At 41.9% G+C, this 23,748-nt stretch overlaps 4 protein-coding genes across 5 annotated transcripts; 3 read left to right on the forward strand and 1 right to left on the reverse strand.

Moving 5' to 3' along the window:
• The first annotated feature begins 1,372 nt into the window (after positions 1-1,372).
• On the forward strand, positions 1,373-3,031 carry LOC308110399 (histone H2B-like). The gene has a single exon (XM_080464660.1). The coding sequence runs from the start codon at positions 1,384-1,386 to the stop codon at positions 1,756-1,758; it is 375 nt and encodes a 124-aa protein (XP_080320786.1). The 5' UTR covers positions 1,373-1,383; the 3' UTR covers positions 1,759-3,031.
• Positions 3,032-3,146: 115 nt separating this feature from the next.
• On the forward strand, positions 3,147-3,458 carry LOC308109687 (histone H4; the record flags this gene model as incomplete). Its single annotated transcript, XM_080463449.1, has 1 exon — positions 3,147-3,458. One exon carries the CDS (start codon positions 3,147-3,149, stop codon positions 3,456-3,458), a length of 312 nt encoding a protein of 103 aa, XP_080319575.1.
• A 1,275-nt stretch (positions 3,459-4,733) lies between these two features.
• LOC308109688 (histone H2B-like) lies at positions 4,734-5,856 on the forward strand. The gene has a single exon (XM_080463450.1). It carries the CDS (start codon positions 4,745-4,747, stop codon positions 5,117-5,119), a length of 375 nt encoding a protein of 124 aa, XP_080319576.1. The 5' UTR covers positions 4,734-4,744; the 3' UTR covers positions 5,120-5,856.
• A 3,105-nt stretch (positions 5,857-8,961) lies between these two features.
• LOC308110476 (rho-related GTP-binding protein RhoU-like) lies at positions 8,962-13,594 on the reverse strand. 2 transcript variants are annotated; one of them, XM_080464781.1, is made up of 4 exons: positions 13,039-13,594; positions 12,796-12,854; positions 12,649-12,678; positions 8,964-10,094 (listed from the first exon to the last, which is right to left on the reverse strand). In XM_080464781.1, exons 1-4 carry the CDS (start codon positions 13,313-13,315, stop codon positions 9,606-9,608), a joined length of 855 nt encoding a protein of 284 aa, XP_080320907.1. In that variant the 5' UTR covers positions 13,316-13,594; the 3' UTR covers positions 8,964-9,605. The 2 variants fall into 2 exon arrangements, with proteins under 2 accessions (XP_080320908.1, XP_080320907.1); XM_080464782.1 differs by lacking the exon at positions 12,649-12,678 and having other exon boundaries at positions 8,962-10,094; positions 13,039-13,558.
• Between the last annotated feature and the right edge of the window lie 10,154 nt (positions 13,595-23,748).

Below are 23,748 nucleotides of genomic sequence, written 5' to 3' on the forward strand. Positions count from 1 at the left end.
ATTAAGAGACCAGTCCAGCTTATCATCCATAATGACCCCCTGGGTATTTGCTCACCATTTCGCATACACAGCTCCAAATGTGACATAGTGAGGTTGCTTTGTCAGGTCGTCTGTTATCAAGGAGGTCAGGAAGCGACCTGTTCCCATCTACTCCCATTTCCCTTAGAATAAGGGACTGGGTGGTGTTTAATGAACTAGAGAAGTCATAAAAGAACAGTTAGACTCCACCTTGAAAAAAAAATTAAATCAGTGAAGGTAAATGCACATTTATTGAAATTTGTCAAACTTTGGGCGCAACTCAAATTCCATTTAAAGCAATGACATGATGACCTCAGCTCACACAGTGTTCCTGTAAAGCAGGAACACACTGTGGAGCAATGTGGCTTCGGTTGGAGCAATCACATGACTTTTTGTCATTTTGATACAATGAAACACCACCTGCCTTCTGCTTCAGATGCTTGAAACAGCATCTGGCAGATCATTTGGAGCTCAACTTCAGTAGCTGTGAGTTTCACTGTTGGCATCGTCCCTCAATGCAAATTGTGCCACAGCAGGAGCCCGTAATGCTGTTCCTGAACACCTGAAAACTGCTGACACACTTTCTTCTTTTAAATCAGGACTTAAAACATTATTATTTGCACAGGCTTTTGAATAAAAAATTGATTTTACTTACTTTATGAAACTTATCTTAATACATCTCTTACCTTATTTATTATACTTTTCTTCATTATTTGTTTTAATTCATTTATTTTATTTCTTCTAAAACTACACTGTATTTCTTTTATTCTGTATTTCTTTAATTTCAATGGTGCTCGATAAATAAATTTGCCTTGCCTCGCCTTGCCAATGCTTCATGTGTTCTCTGCCGACCTGTGGAAGTATATGGTTTCAAAAGAGACCCATTGTCATGTAATCTTTTCTTCCACTCAGTAGTGTCAATAACTTCACAAGACAGTGTTTGCTTATAAGACGTGTGTTTTCATATTGTAGTACATGAGATTGTTTTTTTGTTTTTTTTAATGATTCTACACCTAGGTGGAAAAATGTGCTGTTCTTTCACCTCTGCTTATTGTTTTCTTCCAAACGCCATATCTTTTCAGGATCTGAACACCTGCTGGAAACAATAACCCCTCACCAAGTGAATGCTCCTTTAAAACTTCAGCCCTGCTTCACTCACATTACAAATAATTCACAGGTAGTCTCCAGTCTGCTCACTTTATCTGTATTTCTGCAGCAGTTGAACCTCACGTGTCACTATTACACAACCTGATGACTCAGTTAACAAATAAACCAATCACAGAAAAGAGACAGCGCAGCTTGATTTGCATGAGACCTGGTTAAGAAGACTCCCATTGTGCAGCATTGCAACACCAGTCAATCAACATGCCTGATTCAGCCAAGTCTGCGCCCAAGAAGGGCTCCAAGAAAGCGGTGACTAAGACCGCCACTAAAGGAGGCAAGAAGAGGAGAAAGCCCAGGAAGGAGAGTTACGCCATCTACGTGTACAAGGTGCTGAAGCAGGTCCACCCCGACACCGGCATCTCGTCTAAGGCCATGAGCATTATGAACTCGTTCGTCAACGACATCTTTGAGCGCATCGCCTCTGAGGCGTCTCGTCTGGCTCACTACAACAAGCGCTCCACCATCTCTTCCAGGGAGATCCAGACCGCCGTGCGTCTCCTGCTGCCCGGTGAGCTGGCCAAGCACGCTGTGTCTGAGGGCACCAAGGCCGTCACCAAGTACACCAGCTCCAAGTAAACAGCTCTGCTGCTCCAAACCCAACGGCTCTTTTAAGAGCCACCCACTTCATCTGAAGATCACTTGCCTGCTGTGGCTTTTAACTGTAGCAGAGTGTCTTTATATCTGCAGCCTTTCCAGTCTTGGAACTGGTTCTGCTTTGATTGTTTCTGAACTCTACTCTTCATCCCACCATCGTGTGCATTTTTTCATGACGCATCATTTACCAGATGTCTCAGTCTAACTTTGAAAAAGACTATATAAACTTGAAGCTGTAATCGTATGCATCAGTTTGGGCTAATGGGTTTCTTTTACCTATTCATCAGAAAGAATGGCCGTGATTTAATAAAAAAGTAAATGTATATTGCTAGTTGGTCTGGACAAACATTCAAAAGCCTAGTAAAGTTTTCCATGCCACAAAAAAGGCGTTAGCATTGTGTTGCACTGTTGTGTTATTTCTGAAACAAGACAATCTGTTTCTTTTAGGAGGCTTTTGCTGATAGTCCAGTTTACACTATAGAAGGTGCAACTTAAGAGGTTTCATTATGACAAAAAGTCAAATCAGTAATAACAGTTTAAAATTCAACAGGATCAAAATGTACAAATATTTTTTTTAATGGTGACTATAGACACTGCAGTGTCCATAGTAATTTTTATACTGGTATGTGCAATATTTCTTCTTTTTTTCTTGTTACTAAATACTTGACAGTCAAATACCTCTTGTCCATTTTTTAATCTCCATATATGCTGCTTAGAAATATTTTTTGTACATTTGACCTTTTTTGCACACTTACCTCTACAGTCATACTCAGCCATTGGTTCTGTGTTTATTGTTAATACGTTTTATATCAGTGTTTATCTTTTTCTGTATAAGATATAATGTATATTTTGCATATTGTAGTATATTGTATATTTTGCTTCTTTTACCTCTCTGCTGCTGTGACGAGTAAATTTCCCCTTTGAGGGATAAATAAAGTACATAGTCTAGAGTCTAATCTATTCTAAAAGAAAGATGTAATCAGTGTTGACTGTATAATCGTGGTAGATTAAGAATCAAACCTCAGAAAAAGAACTTGATACTGTCAAGGACTACAAGCACTAGAGTGAAGTGAATGTGGCTGTTTGTCACGTGCTTTACTGCTTTAATTCTTCACTTTTCATACAACTTCCTTTTTATCTGAAAGGCCGCATGAATGCAAATCGTCTCACTTCAATGTCTGACATTATGTTCTGGTTGTACTGCTGTCGGTCAGTTGGTGGCGCTCGTGTACCAAAGAGATCCTAACCAATAAAAACCCAGAAGAAGAACATCCCAACCCCTGTCTTCTCCTACGTCCTCAGTTATGATATATATAGGCGTGTCAGAGCGGTATTGAGGTCATTCTGAATCCTAACGGCGAAAAGTAACAATGAGCGGCAGAGGAAAGGGAGGGAAAGGACTCGGCAAAGGAGGCGCTAAGCGTCACCGTAAAGTTCTCCGTGATAACATCCAGGGAATCACCAAGCCCGCTATCCGCCGTCTGGCTCGCCGCGGTGGAGTGAAGCGGATCTCCGGTCTCATCTACGAGGAGACCCGCGGTGTGTTGAAGGTCTTTCTGGAGAACGTCATCCGTGATGCCGTCACCTACACCGAGCACGCCAAGAGGAAGACCGTGACCGCCATGGATGTGGTGTATGCTCTCAAGAGGCAGGGACGTACTCTGTACGGCTTCGGAGGTTAAGCTGCTGCAGCATCTTCACAACAACCAAAGGCCCTTTTCAGGGCCAACCACTCATCTGTAGAGCTCATTTTATACTTATTTCACTGCGAATTAATGTACAACTATGATCATGTGGTTTTCTCTTTGACCCATGAGCCCAAAATTGTAGTTTAAATGATTATTATAGTCCTTACGCCTTGGTGAAAGACTCGGAAGAAAAATCCATTCACACACTTTGGTTAGGAAGCATTGTTAGTGGATTTAAAAACCGCAACTAAACTAATTCTGTTTAATCCTGTGAAAACATGCCCTTGATATATTGCAGATTACAAATCTAGTATATGATATAAAATGCATACAAAATATACAGCCAGAACCTTGAAATGCATTTTTAATTTTCAAATCTGACATTTCAAAATTAATTTTGGTCAGTTTGCTGGGACATCATTTGAAAATTAAAATGTAAACGTCATTTACTTTAATTTTAATTGAGTCACAGAATAAGCAGTCTTGAAGAAAATTAAATTGCAGTTTAGATGATTGATTAATTTTTATTTAGTTGAGTAGCGTCAAAAAATGCAGTTTAATCTGGAAATGAAAAAGGTTTTCTGTTAAGACATTTCAAATTGATTTTTGAGACATATTCGCTTCCATAAGAGACCCTTGCATTCAGCACTCAACGTGATGTCTGGAGCGTCCTCGTGATTAAATATCCATGTATAATTGAGCTATATTCATTATTAAATTCCACCAAAAGTACAATAAATAGAATCAAATGACTGCACTGTTGGTAGTCACTGCTTCGGAACAGTTCAAATGGTGCCATCTGCTGGATGTTTTTATGTACTACGTTTCAGGGACGGGCTTTACGTAAACATTCAGAATCAGCGATACTCTACCTTTTTTTTCCACTCACTGGTTTTATCATTTCATTGTTCCTGGTTTATAATAAAACTCATCCTTCTCTTCAATATTTTTCAAGCTTTAACATTGTGAGTTTTTCAGGGAGCTATCTTCGGTGAGTTTTGATTAAACGCAGTGGAAACAATAAAACCTCACTAAGTGGATGTCCTTTCAACACTTCAGCCTTATTTCACTAACACGGAAAATATTTCAGAGATAAAGTCTATTCTGCTCACTTTCCTTGTATTTCCGCAGTCACGTGAAGTCACGAGGCACTGTTACAAAACCTGATGACTCAGTTAACAAATAAACCAATCACAGAAAAGAGACAGCGCAGCTTGATTTGCATGAGGCCTGTTTAAGAAAACTCCCACTGTGCTGCATTGCAACACCAGGAAATCATCATGCCTGATCCAGCCAAGTCTGCGCCCAAGAAGGGCTCCAAGAAAGCGGTGACCAAAACCGCCAGCAAAGGAGGTAGGAAGCGGAGAAAGCCCAGGAAGGAGAGCTACGCCATCTACGTGTACAAGGTGCTGAAGCAGGTCCACCCCGACACCGGCATCTCGTCCAAGGCCATGAGCATCATGAACTCGTTTGTCAACGACATCTTTGAGCGCATCGCCTCTGAGGCGTCTCGTCTGGCTCACTACAACAAGCGCTCCACCATCTCTTCCAGGGAGATCCAGACCGCCGTGCGTCTCCTGCTGCCCGGTGAGCTGGCCAAGCACGCTGTGTCTGAGGGCACCAAGGCCGTCACCAAGTACACCAGCTCCAAGTAAACCGCTCTGCTGCTCCAAACCCAACGGCTCTTTTAAGAGCCACCCAACTACTTCTGAAGATCAGTTATCTGTCAGTTCTTAACAGTAATAGTTTATTCGGTCCATAAAAGAGGGTTTGCACCTTTCTACTTCCCAAAACACAGGCTTAGTGTTTGCCTCCATTCCCCAGAATGCCTCACTCTTAAAAGCACAAATACTTGCAGAGGTCTAGCAGTATGACTGGGTCTGCCATTTTGTAGTCTCCTGACAGTAAACAAGTGTTAACTACACTTGAGGCATAATTTGATCAGATATCACAGAAGATGGGCATGTTATTTGTAGGCTGTTCTAACAAGCAGGAAACCTGTCCATACCTCTCAGTTTATAGTTTATCACTGACATGGAGAGATGGATTGCAGCTATGGAGAGAAAAGGCTGTGAGACAACTAAGTACTCCAGACTCTGCGGTGCCCATTTCATATGAGGTTGGTAGTTTCGGTGTGGACAATTTTTATGGTTCACTCATGGAAGTTTGTGTCTCCTGTTTCAGTCTCCACACTGTGGTCGGGACACTAACTTCTGCTCCGGGCCGAAGCTGTCTCCAGCTTCGGGGGTAAACTCCCTTGCTTAACAGCAGTCAGGAAGCTTGACACGGGACTCGGTTTCATGCTCTGTATCTGTGGCATTAATTTCCCATTAACTCTATACATGTACAGCAAGACCTGCTCTGATTAAAGATTGATCACTCCTGCTTACTGCTGATTAATGATTGTGTTTACTTGTGATTATTTGTGTTTAACACAACTGCGGATGTCCGAAATGGCAGCTCAATTATTTATGATGTCACTTAATCGCGTGGGTGAAAAAAACTCAATAGTATTGAAAAAGGCTTCAATACTCTAAGCTTTTCGACACACTCCTCTTTGGTGGCATCTGGTGGCCAAAAGTATGAAGAGCAGCTTGAATGAACTGCTTCATTATGGTTTCCCACTACAGAGTTGAGTTGCAGCTTTGATTTAAAATCATGTGACAGTTCTGTCTAATATCAGGCTGTTGTAGTGCTACCAACAGTTTTGGGGTGAACTAAATAATCTTATGCTTACATGACTATTAAACAATTCTGATGAATAAACTTTACTTGTTTAGAATATGTTCTATAATGTGGTCTCCCTTTCCTTGTGACTTCTTGATGTTTGTAAACAAAATAGATTGCAACTATTATCAATAATGTACACACACTCCAGTGGACACCACCAGCTTTAGCTGAGTTCTGCCACCTTCAGAAGTTCTCTGATGACACAGCCATACTGGGGTCTGTGGAGGGAAGACAGAAGGACGAGTACAGGGGCCCGGTGGACAACTTTGTGAAGTGGTGCGAGGAAAATCACCTGCAGTTCAATGTGGTCAAGACAAAGGAGATCGTGGTGGATTTTAGGAGGAACGAGTCTCCTCCCTCTCCAGTCTGCGTCAGTAGGGCTGAGGTGGATACCGTGCCATCATACAAATATCTGGGCGTCCACTTGGACAATAAACTGGAGTGGTCCACCAACACAGAGGCTGTCTACAAGAATGCCATGAGTCAACTCTATTTCCTGCGGAGACTCAAGTCCTTCGATGTCTGCAGTCAGATGCTCCAGATCTTCTACCAGTCTGTTGTGGCAAGTACCATCTCTGCCTCCTACACTGTAAAATATTTTTATATGTGTATGATTATATGTGATATGTTCATACTTATATCTGCACATTCAATGTTTGGTTTTAACTTTTAACTTCTTGAAATATTTGTATATTCATTACTACCTATAGTTTCTAATGTGCTTTTATAGTATTATATTTGTATGTATGTTCTTTACCTGGCTGCTGTGACATTTGAATTTCACTGGGGATCAATAAAGTGAATCTATCTATATATCTATCTATCGATTGATCGATTGATAGATAGATTAGATCAAATATACACACACAACAAACAAAAGCAACAAAACGGCAATCTGCCAAACCTATTTGATTGACCAAATTAATTTACCAGAAGAACATCTCTCAGAAATGTAAAGGTTAGGAATGAATTTCAAATGAATGCAACACTTTATTTTTATTTACAGGTCATGCCAATTGATGAATATCCACATCTCCAGCAGCCTCCTTTGTTCTTGCAAACTCCCTTTACAATTGTCCAAATTGCTATTCCACCTTTTGTTTTGGTCACAATTGCTTTTTCAACCTTTCACTATACAGTGTTTCAGTTATTTTGAGATTTGTTTGTTACATTCTTCAGTGTATATGTAAGGTCATATTTTAGGCCCGGTTTACACGACAACATTTCATGAGACAATATCTGATCCGTTAAAAAAAAAAAGGAGCACGTTTACACTGCAACAGCGGACACACTGACAACGATATAGTTAGTATGCTGGGCCACGGGAGGGCGCTCTTGTTTGTTTTTGTGATAAAACCACACTTACGTGTGCAGAGAACAATACGCTATAAACGTGAAGAAAATTGAGAGAACCCGACATTCGTATGAACTGATGAGGAATTGGATGCCATCAGGGGTGAGTCTCAACTATTACACGACTGATATGGCCTATAAAACTACAATAGGGACCGCAAGTCATACCACCGCGTGTCCGCCATGTTTGTTTATAAGCGCAGGAGCATGCGCAGTAAGAGCGTTCCATAGCCTCCAGCTAAGACTGACTCACTCCAACCCAGCACATTACTTTCTGTTTGACTCAATGAAGGCCGCCCCTCTGGTCTAAGTTCTGTCACCTGGCACATCATCCTACCTCCTTATGTACCGGTGTACTTCCTGGGTTTGGCCAATCAGGTCGTTGAAACGGCACAGCTCTATTTACATAGTTGATATTACCACAGTTGTAACAACTTGTTAATGTATTTTTAGGATTTTATGGGCCAGGTTCATTTATGTGGCTATCATTTTTTTTTGTTCTGTTATCACTGGGTTTTGCATTGTTTTCATGTCTATTTGCAAATCCTAACCACAAACTGACAAGAATCAGCCTCAAAACCTCAAATGAATCTGAGTCAGTTTTGGGATTAAAAGCCAAAATATAGTGTTCAAGAAATGTATACAAACAATAAATACAAAGCACAAGAGGTCAAATGTAAAGTGCAGTTCACACTTCCTTAAGGACATTTTTTATCTACCAAGGTGCAAATACAATTGCGTTAAACCCTCTGAGGGTGGCAGCAATCTGCTGCTTCTACTGCGTGAGGTGAAACGTCTCCGTGGAGAGATTCAAGCTCCATATGCTGGTCTAATCCAGTCCAGGTGGTCCTGTCTGCTTATATTAGCGGAGGCTCAGAGCTGCATCAGAAAGGAAAAGGCGAGCAATGTAATGGTCCCAACCTTGCAAACATATACAAGAAAAAATCAACCCCAACATACTTTGCAACTGACGGCCTGATCTCAAGCTGATCTCTGAGGGAAAAACACATTTCTATCCGTGCAGGTTGATCTTATAAAGTTGGTCAGGAGGATCAGAGAGCTGATAAGAGCAATCAACAGAACCTAATCCTGATTAACCCTTCATCAAACCCTGCCTTCATCTGTCAGGAGGCCGAGAGCCAGAGCTGTGAAAGACTCCTACTGAGGAGGCAGGAACGTTCTCTGTTGGCTTCATTTTACAACTGCAGCTCAAAAAAAAGTTACAGTATCTTTTAAAGGTGAATCTGAAAAGCTCTGACCTTTTTAGTGATATTTAAAGATACTGTACTTTGGTTTATATGGCTTATAAGTGGCAATTAAAGACTTGAGGCCTGAAGCTTTTTGGTTCCTGTGTGATAACTCTAAAATAGGTGGAAGTTTGAATAAATTTTATGGGTAAAGAAAACATTCGTTTGTGTGCTTTATGTGTATTTTATTAAACTTTGTTATTTACCATATAATATCAATTTGACTTTATTAAAGACAGAATTATTAAATACAAGTGTGATAAACTTTTAATCAAGGCTTCAGACCTTGTCCCATGTTTAGAGACTGCAGTCAAAATATCAATAAATAAACACAAATAAATGCATAAATAAACAAATAAATACATATCCTAACAAACTAACAATTAAAGTACTACAGTGAGAATATAAAAGTGACAAATAGAAAGAGATGTTCTTTGTAGCCATCAAGGCGACTCAGATGGGCGAGTTTCACTCGATAGGGACAAAGCCAATGTCCAATCAGCTTTGAGTGTAGACACTCACACAATGTCTGGTGTTAATTCTAGACGATCTGTTTATCCTCGGGCGCAGCTCTTTTCTGTCCGTCTCTCTCTGTTACAGCTGTACGTGAGTTTATCAACAAAGGGAAGAAAACGGGTCAATTGTAGAGGTGGCGTATCACCTGTAAGCGTGTCAGATTGTTTGACCTCCTGTCAACTGTTTGAACTCGATCTGGATCCCGTCGTGTTGCCCTACTTGATGATAATCCCCACCCATCTGGCACCTTCTGTCAGCAGGCCAACACAGTGTTTTCACGCAGGTGTGTAATCGTTTATTTGAATTCACAGCTCTGCTCTCCCATCAGACAGTTGATCTTCTTCCACCAGGTTGCCGAGAGGCTCTTGATCTTATCGGGAGTCTTCTTCCTAAGGGTGAGCCGTTGCTCCGGGGCACTGCTACTGTCCATCTGCTGGATGCTGGCCAAGATGGCTGCATCAAAGGCATCCTTCAGGTTCTTCTGGGTCAGGGCCGAGCACTCGGCAAAACCAGCCGCCCCGAGGTCTCGTGCGAGCTGGCGGCCGTCTTCGGTGCCAACCGGCCGTTCCTGGTTCTTTGCCAGGTCGATCAGTACCTGGACGTCCTCCTTCAGGTCCAGCTGGGTGCCGACCAGGACCAGGGGTGCTCCCGGACAGTGCTGGCGAATCTCGGCGACCCATTTGTTGGTGAGGTTACGGAAGGAGCCGGGGCGCACCACGCTGTAGCAGAGAAGAAAGACGTCTGCGTTTTTGTAGCACAGCGGCCGAATTCGCTCCAACTCGTCCTGCATGAATAAAGAAAACAAACAACTGCTCTGAATCTAAATAAAGCAATTAAAATGTAGCAGAATTGCAGGTTTTCATGCTGAATGGAGCGGACACTTATTAGATGGCAGGAAACATCCTGGACCAGGACTCTCAATCTCAACTGAACTGTCAAATACAGTGTAATCAGTTTAATTCCTCATCCTTAAATGCGTGTTAGAAGCTTTTCAATAAACATACACATTCCTTTGTTAATTTTCTTCTGAATTAAAACTGATTTTTGACCGTTTTCAGCCTTTTCTAGTCAATTCTCACACGAGCAGACTATGTTACTTGCTCATCACATATCGCACCAGAAACTGTTCTTTTATGAGCAATATTTTTCTTACAACAAATTGCATTGGCCAAACATTTTAACATCAGGTTTGAGACCCCAGCCTTCACCATGTTGAAAGTATTTAACAGCTTAAGCACAATCACCCACACACACATTAGATTAGGAAGTAGGAGTCATTCAGAATCAAGATTTAGAAGCATGTCTGTTTACTGAGGGAGGAAGCTGAAGAAGCAGTCTCCTGTTAGAGTCTTGCCAGGTAGAGACCCTAACACAAGGTATAACACTGGTATAACACAAAGTGCAGGCATCAGCTGTCGCTGAATTGTAAAAATTTAATTTCAACGTGTAAAACAAACCCAGAATAAGGCACTTCTAGGCTTTACCTTGGAAACTGCCCCGTGCTTCTTCTTTTTTGTTTTTAAGGTTCTTGCCTTTGTAGTTGGTTAGAGCGGGTATGTTCACGAGCATTCTGTGTCACTGTAATGTTTCAGGGGTCTGTAGCATTTCTCAGAAGCAACATGATTTGCAACTACTATGTTAGTTGAAGATTTGTCCAGATCATTTCCTGCTTTTTATCTTATGTTAGCCGCAGTAGCTCCGTCAGCTCTCACAACACTAACATGATTGAAGATGTGTCCCTTTCATTGAAGACTGACAAGTCAAACAAATAGAGAGTGACTGACTTTACTAGATGCTGGGGAAGAGTCCTCCAGAGAGGATTCTGCAAGGAAAGATGAGCATGATGAGGTGTTGATGATGAATTTGCTGGTAAATTTCTTCTTTTAGAGAATAAATCTTTTTTTTTTTTGATCACTTCTCAAACTTGCTCAGCTTTCTCATGATTTGCTTCTTTCTTGCAGCGCTCACATGCCCCACACACCTCTTTGGACAACATATGGAAAGTTCCCACAGACAGTGTCTAAATGCAGCGCTGAAAATCAACTATTGATTTAATTAATGATCACTTTGATTCATCATGTGATGAACGGGAAATTAACCAAAAACAAGCCGAGAAACTGCAAATCAATCAAGATATTTATATCTAGTACATTTATATAGTAAAAATACAGAAAATCATGAGGAAAAATGTGTAACACCATAATATTTTTTTTCTTCATAAAATTAACAATTTGGCGTGAAGTCATCCCTGACAAAAAAAATTTGTTGATTTGAATTTCATATTCTTTCATTAATCAGAAAAACTCGTACAACTTTCAGTTTAAATATGTTTTATTTATTAACTTATACTCACAGCCCATTTTTTATAGCTTCTAGCTTGTGACTCTTCTCCCTGAAAACTTATTTGATTCTTTTTGCAAAGATTCCTGTTCGCTTCTCTTCTAAGACTGTCCAACTCTGCACATGATGTGTGTAATTTGACACCAGGCTCATCATATTGCAAAATTCTGCCACATGTGGAGCAGATTAAGTAATCCAGCTCACCAGAACTGAGTATTCACAGCAGACTGAGGCCTGACCTTTCACCATAATAAGTTATTTGAATATTCCATTACAAACTTGTGTTCAACTTGTATGTGACATAGAGGTTCTGAGAATTGATTATGAAGAAGACCGAATGGGTTTTCCAATTTTCTGGATTTATTATAAATTTAAGGGATGGCTGTAGCATGGGGAATATAAGAGATGTATGGAATGTGCAGAGGATAAATAAATGGTGGTCAAGGATTTTGTTGAATTTAGATGAATCAGCCCTTGATCTTGACTTTGTACTGCCAAAGAACCCACACTTCTTAATCAGTCCCATCTATTGACGTGTTGCAAACAGCAGTCAATCCAAACTGGAATCTGTGACCTGTTGGTGGGATCTGAGACTTCACCTGCTCGAGAACAAGTGTCGTTAAAGAAGTGCTGTATTGTGACTTGGAAGAGCCGTGGGAAATTGCCCTTAACTTTTATTTTTGGAGAGACCTCGGTTTCATTGTTAAGTCAGCATCCAGACAGGTGACCTGTCTTTTAAAACCAAAATGTTGGGAGCCTCTGTGTTATAGTCATTGACCAAAAGAGGGCGATGGAGCACAAGATCGACACTGCCTGAAAAAACCTTGAAACACACAGATTTCACTCCGGCAGGGAGCGATGTTCACTATGGGGGGGGGGGGGACTAAGAGAAGAACTAAGACCAAGCACTAAAAGCAGCCTGCAGGGGCCACACAACACGAACAAAGCAACTTTTAACGTCAACACCTGGTGAACTGACAACTACCCGTCGGACTTACGTTGATTGATCCATCAACCAGCCCCCATTTCTATCAAGTATGAAAACAGAAGATGAGTCTAAAACAACATATAAAGTACCTTCTGCATGTATAACTATGGAGTGTTTAGGAGGAAGGATGGACAGGGAAAGTGTGTCTGTGTCTCACCTGTCCAGCCATGTCACAGAGCTGCACTCGCACTGGTTTCCCGTCAACGACCACCATCACTGAACACATCACAAACAGTTAATGTGGGAGCGTTTCCTGTACAGTAATAACTGTGTCATCTACTATTTCAATCGTGGCTATAGAAAGATATGGTTGGACGAGACTTGAGTGAAAAGAGAGATAAGTCATATTTTGAGCGTAAAACGTGTGCGTGACGCTCATAATGAGCCGTCCTGTCGTTACCTGTGAAATTGTCAAACGCGGTGGGAACATATTCCGTCGGGTATCCGTTCGTAGTGTAGCTGACGATGAGGCTGGTCTTACCCACCGCTCCGTCCCCCACCAGGACGCAGTTCACCTTGCGCTCAGGTGCGGATCCAGAGCGGCGCCGCTTGACGCTCAGAGGGAAGTCCCGGTTCTTCACGCGCCTCGGCGGCGTTACCGGGGCGAAGTCTCCTCCGCACACTGGGTCCGACACACGGCGAGACTTCTGCGGCTTCCCAATGTCCTGCGGGAGCATGGCGGTGTGGATGTGGGCAGGAAGAAAAGCGTTGTGGGTTTGAAAGTGTTGTGACGTTTCAGACTTGTTGGAGACGCCGCGCTGCTGGCTCCATCGTCCTCTGAACCATCTCAACTTTCTTCAGTCAGCTTGTCAATTGCAGCCCGAAACCGCACCAAAAGCCAGTGTTTGTGTGTGTTTTGTTGGAGCCGGGGCAGAGCTTTGACGCACAGTGGCACAGCCGCTCAGCAGGAGCTCCTGATTGGCATTCTAACCGTGTCTGGTGCGGCCGCGCGTCCTAAGAGGCTTAACGCGCACTGCGCCATATGAAGCGCCGCAGCTTTCCAAGTGAAATCAACTCAGCTTACTGGAAACCTTGATCCCAGCTGGTAAAATCTGCAATATGGCTCCTGCTTTAGCCAATTAAAATGCGGAAATCCAACTTGAAATCTTACCGATATAAACGTTTTGATTAGAAATAATAATTAAAAAAAATATATATAAAGCAGTGAATACGTTTAAAGCATTTCAATATCATCCAAAGTAATAAAGACGGTTATTTTCCAGTGAATTTAAAGTCTGCTATTTTTCTTTGTAAATCTGAGCAAGAGACAGATAAATAGCACATTTTTAATTATTATTCATTATTCCTACCTTCAGTTCAGTCAGACAACCTCACATGTTACAGTCATCATCAGACAGCTGTTCAGTAAATATAACAAGGTGGTTAGCACTCATGCCTCACAGTGAGATAATCCCTGGTTTGGTTCTTGAACAGGCAGTGTCAAAAAACAAAATAAGAACAGATATCAAACATGTCTTTCGTTGGATAAATAAATTGCGGAGTGAGGGGATAAGAGATGTTATTTAGTGTAGTTTCCAGCAATCATGAATGTGATGCTCCGTTATCGGCTGACACCAAACTCTCTGTGGAATTTGCACGTTCTTCTTGTGCATGTGTTTCCTTTCACAGTTCAGGAATATTTGAGGTTCTGACTCCAAATTTCCTGTAGGAGTGAACGTGAGCTAAAGAGTTGACAGCCTGTCCAAGCTGCTGTCAGCAGAGATCAGCTACAGAACCATGTGGCCCTCAGTTTGGATGAAGTGGCGAAGAAGATGAATGGACCGGTGGTAAAGTCTCCTGACGCCCCCTAGTGGAGAGATCAAGCAAAGAATTGCAAATAGAATATGGGGGGTTGTGTGAGTGTTGAAATACATGAATCATCATTGAACAGTGAGCTACCAGAGAGAGAGAGAGAGAGAGAGAGAGAGAGAGAGAGAGAGAGAGAGAGAGAGAGCCTGGAGCTAAACACAGATTTAAAATCAAAAGAAGGAACAAGGAACGAGTGGGCTGGAGTCAGAACAGTGGTGAGAAAAATAACTCAAGCAATCAGACAATAAGTCATGTGGGAGGACACACACACACACACACACACACACACACACACACACACACACACACACACACACACACACACATAGCTTGGTTATAACCCACAACCTGTTTGATGTGGTGCTAACCAATTTACCACCTAAACATGTTAAATGTTTCATATTGTGGTGTACAGATGCTCTGAAAGCAACATGTCAGATTTTGTGTTTTTCTGTCATCGCAGACAAAGTGAAGTGTGTGTGTGTGTGTGTGTGTGTGTGTGTGTGTGTGTGTGTGTGTGTGTGTGTGTGTGTGTGTGTGTGTGTGTGTGTGTGTGTGTGTGTGTGTGTGTGTGTGTGTGTGTGTGTGTGTGTGTGTGTGTGTGTGTGTGTGTGTGTGTGTGTGTGTGTGTGTGAGGTGGATTGGGCTGCCATGCATTAAACAACAGCTAAAAACATCAGCAGTGAGTGGGTGCAGGACTTGGATCCACAGACACACTCCGGCTGCAGGATGTTTAGCCACACACACTCTGGTTGCAGTCAGGCTGGGATGAGGTAACAGTTCACTTCAGTCCGACCGCTGCTCATCTATGGGACAAGCTTTAATGATCTGAAACGAAACTGAAACCTCTTTGAATTCTCTCTTTTCCACTAGTGATCTGACTTTATTGATGATAATGAGACACACTTTGTAGACACGGGTCTAAATTCAGAGGAGAAAATGTTGGCTTATGGCATCTGTCGCCTTCCACTGTGTCATATTAAACTCATTCATCGTTCCTCCCATAATCTTTAGTTTTTCTTCTATTTCCACTGAATCAATGACCAGTGTCCGGAATGACAAGTTATCAAGTAATGCATTGTGGAGGCCGAGAAGGATGACGCAGACAGAGGAGTCGAGTCAGCTTTCTTTATTGCCTCCAACAGCATGACAGTTCACCTGTCAAACATTTCCCCCCGTGGTCACTGCACCTCCCCTTTTAACACCTCCCCTGTCACCAAAACACCCCCACACGTCACTGACACACCCACTGCATTCTGCTTGAGAGAACCTCTCTCCAGGTGCACACCACAGTGTCTTTTATTTTGGTTGTAACAATATAGTAACTGATTACTTTTAGGAAACATGTAAAAAGATTTATTGCCGTTTCCATGAGCTTTCTATAGCTTTGCTTCAGCGGTATGGTAAAGTGCACCCAGGCCCAACTCTGTTGTGCGGTTCCACCACAGAGAGTACAGTTAAAATGTAGGCGGGGTTGAGAACGACACAAAGCCATGCAGGTATATGATGTCATTATGTGACACTAAACACGGTACCAAGGCAGAGTTGCGGCGCTACTCAGGCGTCTGAGCAAAGCCGTGAGCTTCCATTCTCTGTGACACAGCTTGGAAAACATTTTCATTGTGAACAGCACTCCTGCTGAATCTCCTGCTCTCTTGTTATACCGCACCGTACCATACCATACCGTACCATACCAACTCGTATAGGCACATACTGCACAGTGGAAACGAGGCTTATATGTTACTTTTGTCATACATGAAAACTGCCATTGCAAAAACTCTCATCATCAAGTGTTTCCATCACCTCTCCGTTGAGGTACCTCGCACTGAAGAACAGGTCTGTGAGGAGGAGCGACAACGCAGACGTCTGCTGATTTTAGTGACGATCGCCACTCTGGACTTGCCCGCACGTTTTTTTATTTTATTTTATTGTCCGCAATATTTACATATTTACATATTTCATCAGCCGTAAACCCTCCTGGTATGTTTACATACACCGTTTTGCTCACTGGTTGCTTTTGTTGTTTTGGTTTATTGAAACGTCAACGCGCTGCACAACATCGCCGTCTTTCCAAGACGTCGTTCACAACCCCGCCTACATTTTAACCGTACTTTCTGTGGTGGGACCGCGCGACAGAGTTGGGCCAAGGTGCGCTTTGCCGTACCGTACCCTCCCACTCCGCCCCGCTCCGGCACGTACTGCGCAGTGGAACCACGGCTATTGTATGCACAGTAGCTGTGACGCATCAACAGCATTAAATAAAGATTAGTATAGCTTAGCTTCAGTTAGCTGTTGGAATGTTGGTATTTCCTCTCACATGTTTTGTTGCTGGCGTTTCTTAATGTCGTCAGTTCATGAATTTGTTTCTTTTCAGAAACACTAACATCCAGATTATAGAGAATCTTCCTCCCACTAACTGATATAATACAAATGATGCTAAAAGGCTCTTAATAGCATTTCACAAAAATCTGCATTTTCTTTCAATCCCTTTAACAAGTTGTTTGTAAAGACAAACTTTAGAAAAACCCAGAACTGAGCTAATGCTAACTGCAGTGGAAATATCTCCATTCAGGGTACAACAAACAAAATTGTGTGTCATTTAAAAAAAAAAACTTGATCTGAAATCTCATTATTTGCAGTTTTACATTGTGAACATTTGGCAACAACAACTTCCGTTACCTACGTGGACGAGAGTTAATGCTAACTGAATCACACATCTCCGAGCTCTACACATTATAAATATAATCTGTTGTCTGTCTGCTAGTCAGCATGATCATTGTTTAAGGTTCATATCTTTGTCTTTGATCAGACTCAAACACAAACTTTTACAAGCTTTGAATATTCATTAGAGTAAAATAGACACAATAATAGGAAATGGAGTTGTCAAAGATAGTACCGAAATAACTTTTAAAGGTACAGTTTCTGATAATGTTAGCTTGACCTGTGAAAGAAAAGCTCAAGGGCAAATCCTGATCATTTTGACTTACTGCTGCCATCTAATGCACACAAGTGGTATTACTGAAATCCTGATTAGAGCACCTTTAATCCATAGCGTGTACATTAAAACACTTTTATACACAGTGATTTAACCACCTTCTGTTAGTGAAGATTATTTCAAGACTCACATTTGTTTAGTTGTGTAAAATGCTGAAGTCCTTTTAAATCAATTGATACCATTTATGGCTAATGGAATATTGAGGAATTTGTATAACTCACTGAAATAACTTCAGATTTCACAACTTATAACAAAAAAAAAAAAAAACCTCCAAATGGAACGAAATTGTCACTTGGTGTTCTACTTAAGCTTTCATGATCTGGTTTTGCATAGTATTCTGAAAATTGATTAGTGTCATTTTCGTTGATATTAAAATGTCAAAGAAACAATAAAAAAGTGGGGGAAAAACATATGGTCACTTAACTGCCAGTCTATGCTTTTGTTTTTTTTTATAAATGTTCCTCTTTTTAACCCACAGACATTTAATTTACTGCCCTCACAAGCAGAGTGGGGCGTTATGAGGCCCGTGGACCAAACGTGGCTTTGTGGTTGTCTTCGACCGGACAAAACATGAAAGGAACTGATGCATCAGAACCATGTGCCATTCAGCTCTTTATGATATATCAATATTCAGTAGAACTGAAAAACAGATGATATTTGTTGTTGTTGTTGTTTTGTCTAAAAATATCTTTAAATGGTAAAATACTAAACTTTTACTCATCTTAAGTATTTTCACAACTGATGTTAATCAATATAATGAACCAACAAAGCTAGAAAAGCTCTGACATTTTCTTAGATGTTGGAGAAAGTGGGCATTTTTGTCCTTAAGGACTCAGGAAGGACAGAGTGCTGTATTGATCTATTACAAAAATAATTATTTGAGACGTAACACTAAAGCATGGAAACAGCACTAAAAAAGAAAAAAACAATCCCAAAATGTACAAAAATGTCCAGAATGATGCCTGAAAGTTAAATTCTATTTAAAGACATGTGCACACTGGATGCACATATACTGTTTGTAATTTTCTTACTGGGAAGAGAAAATGGTGTGTAACCAGGCGGTGATGTCGCTGCGTAACAGGATTAGCAAAGAGTCAGTGAGAAACCACCAACTCTGTGAATGGAGACATGAGAGGCTCCAGAAGTTGGCACAGCACCCGGCAACTCATAAACCCATCATCTCACACACACACACACACACACACACACACACACACACACACACACACACACACACACACACACACACACACCCACACACAGACAAAGCTGCTATTCTCCTCATGTACAAACAACCCCCTTCCTCCGCCAACATCTGATAAACTAGACACCTAATCAGAATCTTTGGGGACCCCGGGGCCTCCTTTTGGAGTATACAGACCAGGCAAATACATTAACTCAATTTAGAGTTTGGGATTAAGGGTACACCCATCCCCCCTGGTTATAAAACACACACTGAAGCAAACAAAAACACACACACCATTATCCCTCCTCCTCTCTTTCCTCATCTCTCTTTTTGACAGGATCAGCTGAGCGCTACATTCTCTTCTTCTTCTCCTTCTTCCCTCTCTCTCTTTCCCTCTCTCCCTCTCTCTCCCGCTCTCCCTCGGGGGGCCGGGGTGCTCGGACTCTATAGTTATGGGCCGGGGCCATCTGTCACCGTGCGCATTCACGCAGCCACCAGAAGGCCGCAACATGTGCAGATTTAAATGGAGAGCCCAACTTTCCCAGGACACACAGGCTTGACCCCGGCAGCCGCGGCTACCCCTCCTCCCCCTCCTCCTCCTCCTCCTCCTCCTCCTCCTCCTCCTCCTCTTCTTCCTCAACCTCCACTCTCCTCCATCCCAGGACCGTCTCCACCGCCTCCCCTCCCAAATAAAAGTCCCCACCCACCTGCCACACCCTCCTCTACTGACAGCACCAAGAAATACTGTCTGTATGTGAATCAGTGAATTAGAAAGCCCCCCAAACCCACCGCCCACCCCAAAAAAACCATCCCCTCACCCCAAATCTCCAATCCACCAATCAACCCCCCAGGCGCTGCAATAAGTGTTTGTGCACTTGTATTGTGATGGCTGAGGAGCACAAGCACCTTCTTTACACAGCAGCTGATGCTGAAGTGTGTGTGTGTGTGTGTGTGTGTGTGTGTGTGTGTGTGTGTGTGTGTGTGTGTGTGTGTGTGTGTGTGTGTGTGTGTGTGTGTGTGTGTGTGTGTGTGTGTGTGTGTGTGTGTGTGTGTGTGTGTGGGAAGGGGGATGAGGGCATGTGAGAAAGGGAGAGATCAGCTGATTGGTAAAACTGATTGTGGAGGAGAGGGAGACCATGTGTGTGTGCATGCAGTGTGTGTTTTTTGTAGATGGATGGATGGATGAGTGTGTGTGCATGTGTGTGTGTGTGTGTGTGGGGGGGGGGGGGGGGGGGGGGGGGGGGGGGGGTAGTAAGGGTAACAGGATTGGTCTTGTCTGTGGGACCCATGGGGAGGACAATGGGAGCGGCGGGGGTGGGGCGAGTGTCACACGCTTTTGCTTTGTGGCTCGGTCAACAGGCGTGTGCCACGGGTGTCGTCTCGCCTCCCTTCGCCTGCTGTCCGACTCTGAGGAGGTGGGGAAGGAGGTGGGGGCAAGGGACCGGCGACCATGAGAAACCGGGGCCCCAGGCCCTTTAATGAGTGGCGTGCTGTTTCTTATCAAAGATGGACAAGCCATCATTACAATCATCATTAGAAGCTGCACAATGGAGCATGCCTCCCTCAGCCATGGATGGGAAAATCCTCCAACTGAGGACGGCGGGAGCTGGGGGTGGGGGGTGGGGTGGTTGGGTGGTGGTGGGGTGGTGGGGGGGAGGTGAATGAGAAAGAAGAATAGAAAAAAAAAGCACAAAAAAAGTCTGTGGATGTATCAATTTAGTAGATGTGTAACAGAAATGTCTGGTGAGGCAGCATGGCTCATCGGGTGCGACTGCAACAGTTTTCAATCAGCTGGACATGTTGAATCTTTCAGATGGACTCAGATTTATTCTGAGCTATATGAAACTAGCATTTCCTCTCGGGGCTTCACAAAGCATTTAAAGAATATAAATGAAAGAGGAGGCATCTGTCTCAGCCCAAAAAACTTGAACAGTTGCTGAGAAAATCAAAAATGTACCGTTGTTTTTGACAGATAGAAGAAGTAGGGGATTTTCTTTTTTCTTTCGGAAGATTAGCATGTTTCTAACAGTGAGATCAGATTTAATAGGTTTTTAGATTATCCATGGTGGAGGCTGCACCAGCAGAAAACAAAGCCCCCCAAAAATGTGCTGCAGTGAAATCTTTATGAATTCAGATAAAATGTAATTCCAGTTCAACAACATGTGGTTAAGCTTTACTCCTTTCAGAAGACAAACTATTAGTACAAGTATAAAGACACAGCCAGAAAACCTTTTCAGCTCCTCAATTGCACTTTTTTTAGCTTAACTTTTCTATTTCGTTCACATTTTTAAAGCAGTTTAAATCCAGGAGGTAAAACTATTTATCAATTGTATTTTTATTGGAAACAAAATTCTTCACTTTACTAACTTTTTTTCAGATTCAGTCCTGTTTTTCTGATTTCAACAAAATTTGAGACGTTTGAAAATGAATGCCACTTCAGTTTTAGCAGCTTTAGGGATGTTTCCATCCTCCTGTTTGTCCTCAATATAATGAAATCTGATATTCTGCATCGTTCTTGTGTGTCATGCTCTGTTAGCAGCTGTAAATCTTGTGGCTCTGCTCTTCGATTATCACCATTTATAGTTCAAGCTTCATTTTTCACTTTGTTCTAAAAGTTAATGCAAACACTTTGAGGATGGCGGTAATTACATCACATCTTTTAGTTGTTGGAATGCAGGAGTCTGATAACCTGCAGCTCTCGAGCCCCATGAGACGATGTGGGATCGTTGTGACCTGGCGTTAACATGCATTTCAGGTGATCCCTGCTCCGTGATGTGGCGCTTCCTGATGCAGACTGTACTTTTCCCTGCCCCCTGGCCCGCATTTATACAGCATTTCAAGTCAAAACACATTGTTTTAGCATTCTTTGTTTTAGAAAAGTTTTATGTTTACACAGCAACGTTCTGAAAATGAGGTCTGTTCACACAGAAAGAGCAGAAACACTGAAAACGGTGGAGGCCGCTACCGGGTACTGTTTTATAGTTTCCTTGAATAGTACATTGGGGAAACAGTGAATTGTTGTTCCAGGAAAATTTTTTTGCCTGTAAATGACTGATCAGAATCAATCACTTGTTTAAGGTAACTATCAAACTTTTTAATCCTCTCAAGAGACTTTAGGCTCAGTTGGTAAGTTTGAGTTTGTATTTTTCTTAACTTGCAAAATAATTAAAGCCTGTGTACACCAACTGAATAGATGAAGCTATATGATTGACTTGATGTGCAGCGCTCCATTATTTTTTAATTGTAAAAGTTCAGACTTCATGGTTTGAGTTTGTCTCTGCAAATATTATGATACAATACAGCTCAATGAGTATAGAGATTATCTCTGGTTTGCTCAGTTTGCAGTAACCAAGGTTCTAGACACATTTAAAAAATAATTTTGATCCAGATGTGCACTATATATATATATATATATATATATATATATATATACATTTTTTTCTTTTTTTACTCAGGGGCCATCTACACGAGAAGGCCGGTTCACATAAATGCACCATTTTTGGCCGATCATCCACACGAGGCTGTATTTTAGAAGCCTAAAAACGTTTTTTGTGTTTTTTAACACGGGTTCCAGAGTGGGGAAATTAAAAAAAAAAAAAAGGCAAAGTTTTGTTGCATATTTGCTGGGTTTGTGCTCTGAGCCACTGGATACACAACATTTTGAAAACGCTTTGACTGTGTCTCAATGGAAAACACAACTTTGTGCACCAAGGCTATAGTAAATAGATCTTCTGCACATATTGTGTAGATGGACGATAACAACAATGGTTCCTCCAGAGTGTCATGACTCTCAGTTCATATTCTCCTGAGAGTTGACAGTCACTGTAATATCAATCTAACTTGGTTGTCTGCCCATATGAATGTCTGTGTACTTTCATTGTTCCAATACTTTCCTGTGATGTAGGAAGTTGTTGTACTTGTCTCCAAATGTGTGTATTCTTACTATTTTAGGAATACTGTGACTAAAATACTACTGTGTAGTAAAAAAAAGTATCAGAGTCAGAGCAGCAAAGGCACAAAACATTCATGTGGATACACGAGGAGGATTAAACTAAAAGTGTTTTGCCATGATTAAATAAATTATCAGTTTGTTGAATATTTTTCATGTATTCTATGGTTGTCATAACTCATTATTGTTAATTTGAAAAAACAAAACAAGCAGAAATGATGAAGCTACAAATATAGGCCATTTTTTGATGTTTTTTTCTGGTTTTATGATGTTGGACGAGTCTAAATGTTTGAAATACTGCATGTTGTGAGACAAAACAATCATTTTGCTTTGTCTATCTTGAAGAACACACCTCCATCAACACATTTCAACATTTATACTATCATTGTATATTATCAGTAGGTTTTAGAGAGAAAAAGTTTATAAGTCACTAAAGTTGAATTATATGAAAAGTTGCAGGTTTTCTGACGCGGCTCTGCAGGATTTTGTTGAACTGACACACTTATTATTGTTTGACAGATTAACTTCAGTCCTCTTGCTCAACTTATTATGAATATCATTGTGTTTTAAACTTTATTGAAACTGTGATCAGAGCATGAATGTGCTTAAAGGCAGTCTTCTGATATTAAAGGTTTGATTCTACAGACAGGAAAAGAGGAACTTTGAAGGATTTTACATCACTGAAGTCAATTGAAAGGCCGAAGTGAGTTGTCCCAGAGAACATTGAGTTTTCCATCTTTGCTCAAGCTGCCTTTTTCTTTTGAAAATCAACTATTGGGGGCAGTAAATTTTGTACTGTGGCACAAAAACGATGACTCCTCGTCCTTCTCGGCTCTGATTTATGCAGGTTACCGTGTCGTGCACTGTAACCCGGCCCCGAGTTTGTCATCATTAATGTGCAGCCGAAAAACGTGTTGCTCTTGCGTGGCCTTTCTCAGGAGAGCCCTCCAAAGTGTTTTTAATGCTCTCCGCTGGCCCCTGTGGCCGTGGCCGCAGGGAGCTTTGTCACGGTGCTGAAGGTGGAGGGGAGGAGGTGTGTGAGCGTGTGGGGTGTTTGAGGAGGGTGGAGGGGCATGACGCTGCAGCAGTGGCAGCTGGCGGCCCAGCTTGCAGGGGCCATCTTCTCACAATGGAGAGCCTTCCCCCTGGGGCCAGTGATTTAGGACAGGGC

This window comes from Lipophrys pholis (genome assembly GCF_963383615.2).
Source record: "Lipophrys pholis genome assembly, chromosome: 5".
NCBI classification, from domain to species: domain Eukaryota; kingdom Metazoa; phylum Chordata; class Actinopteri; order Blenniiformes; family Blenniidae; genus Lipophrys; species Lipophrys pholis.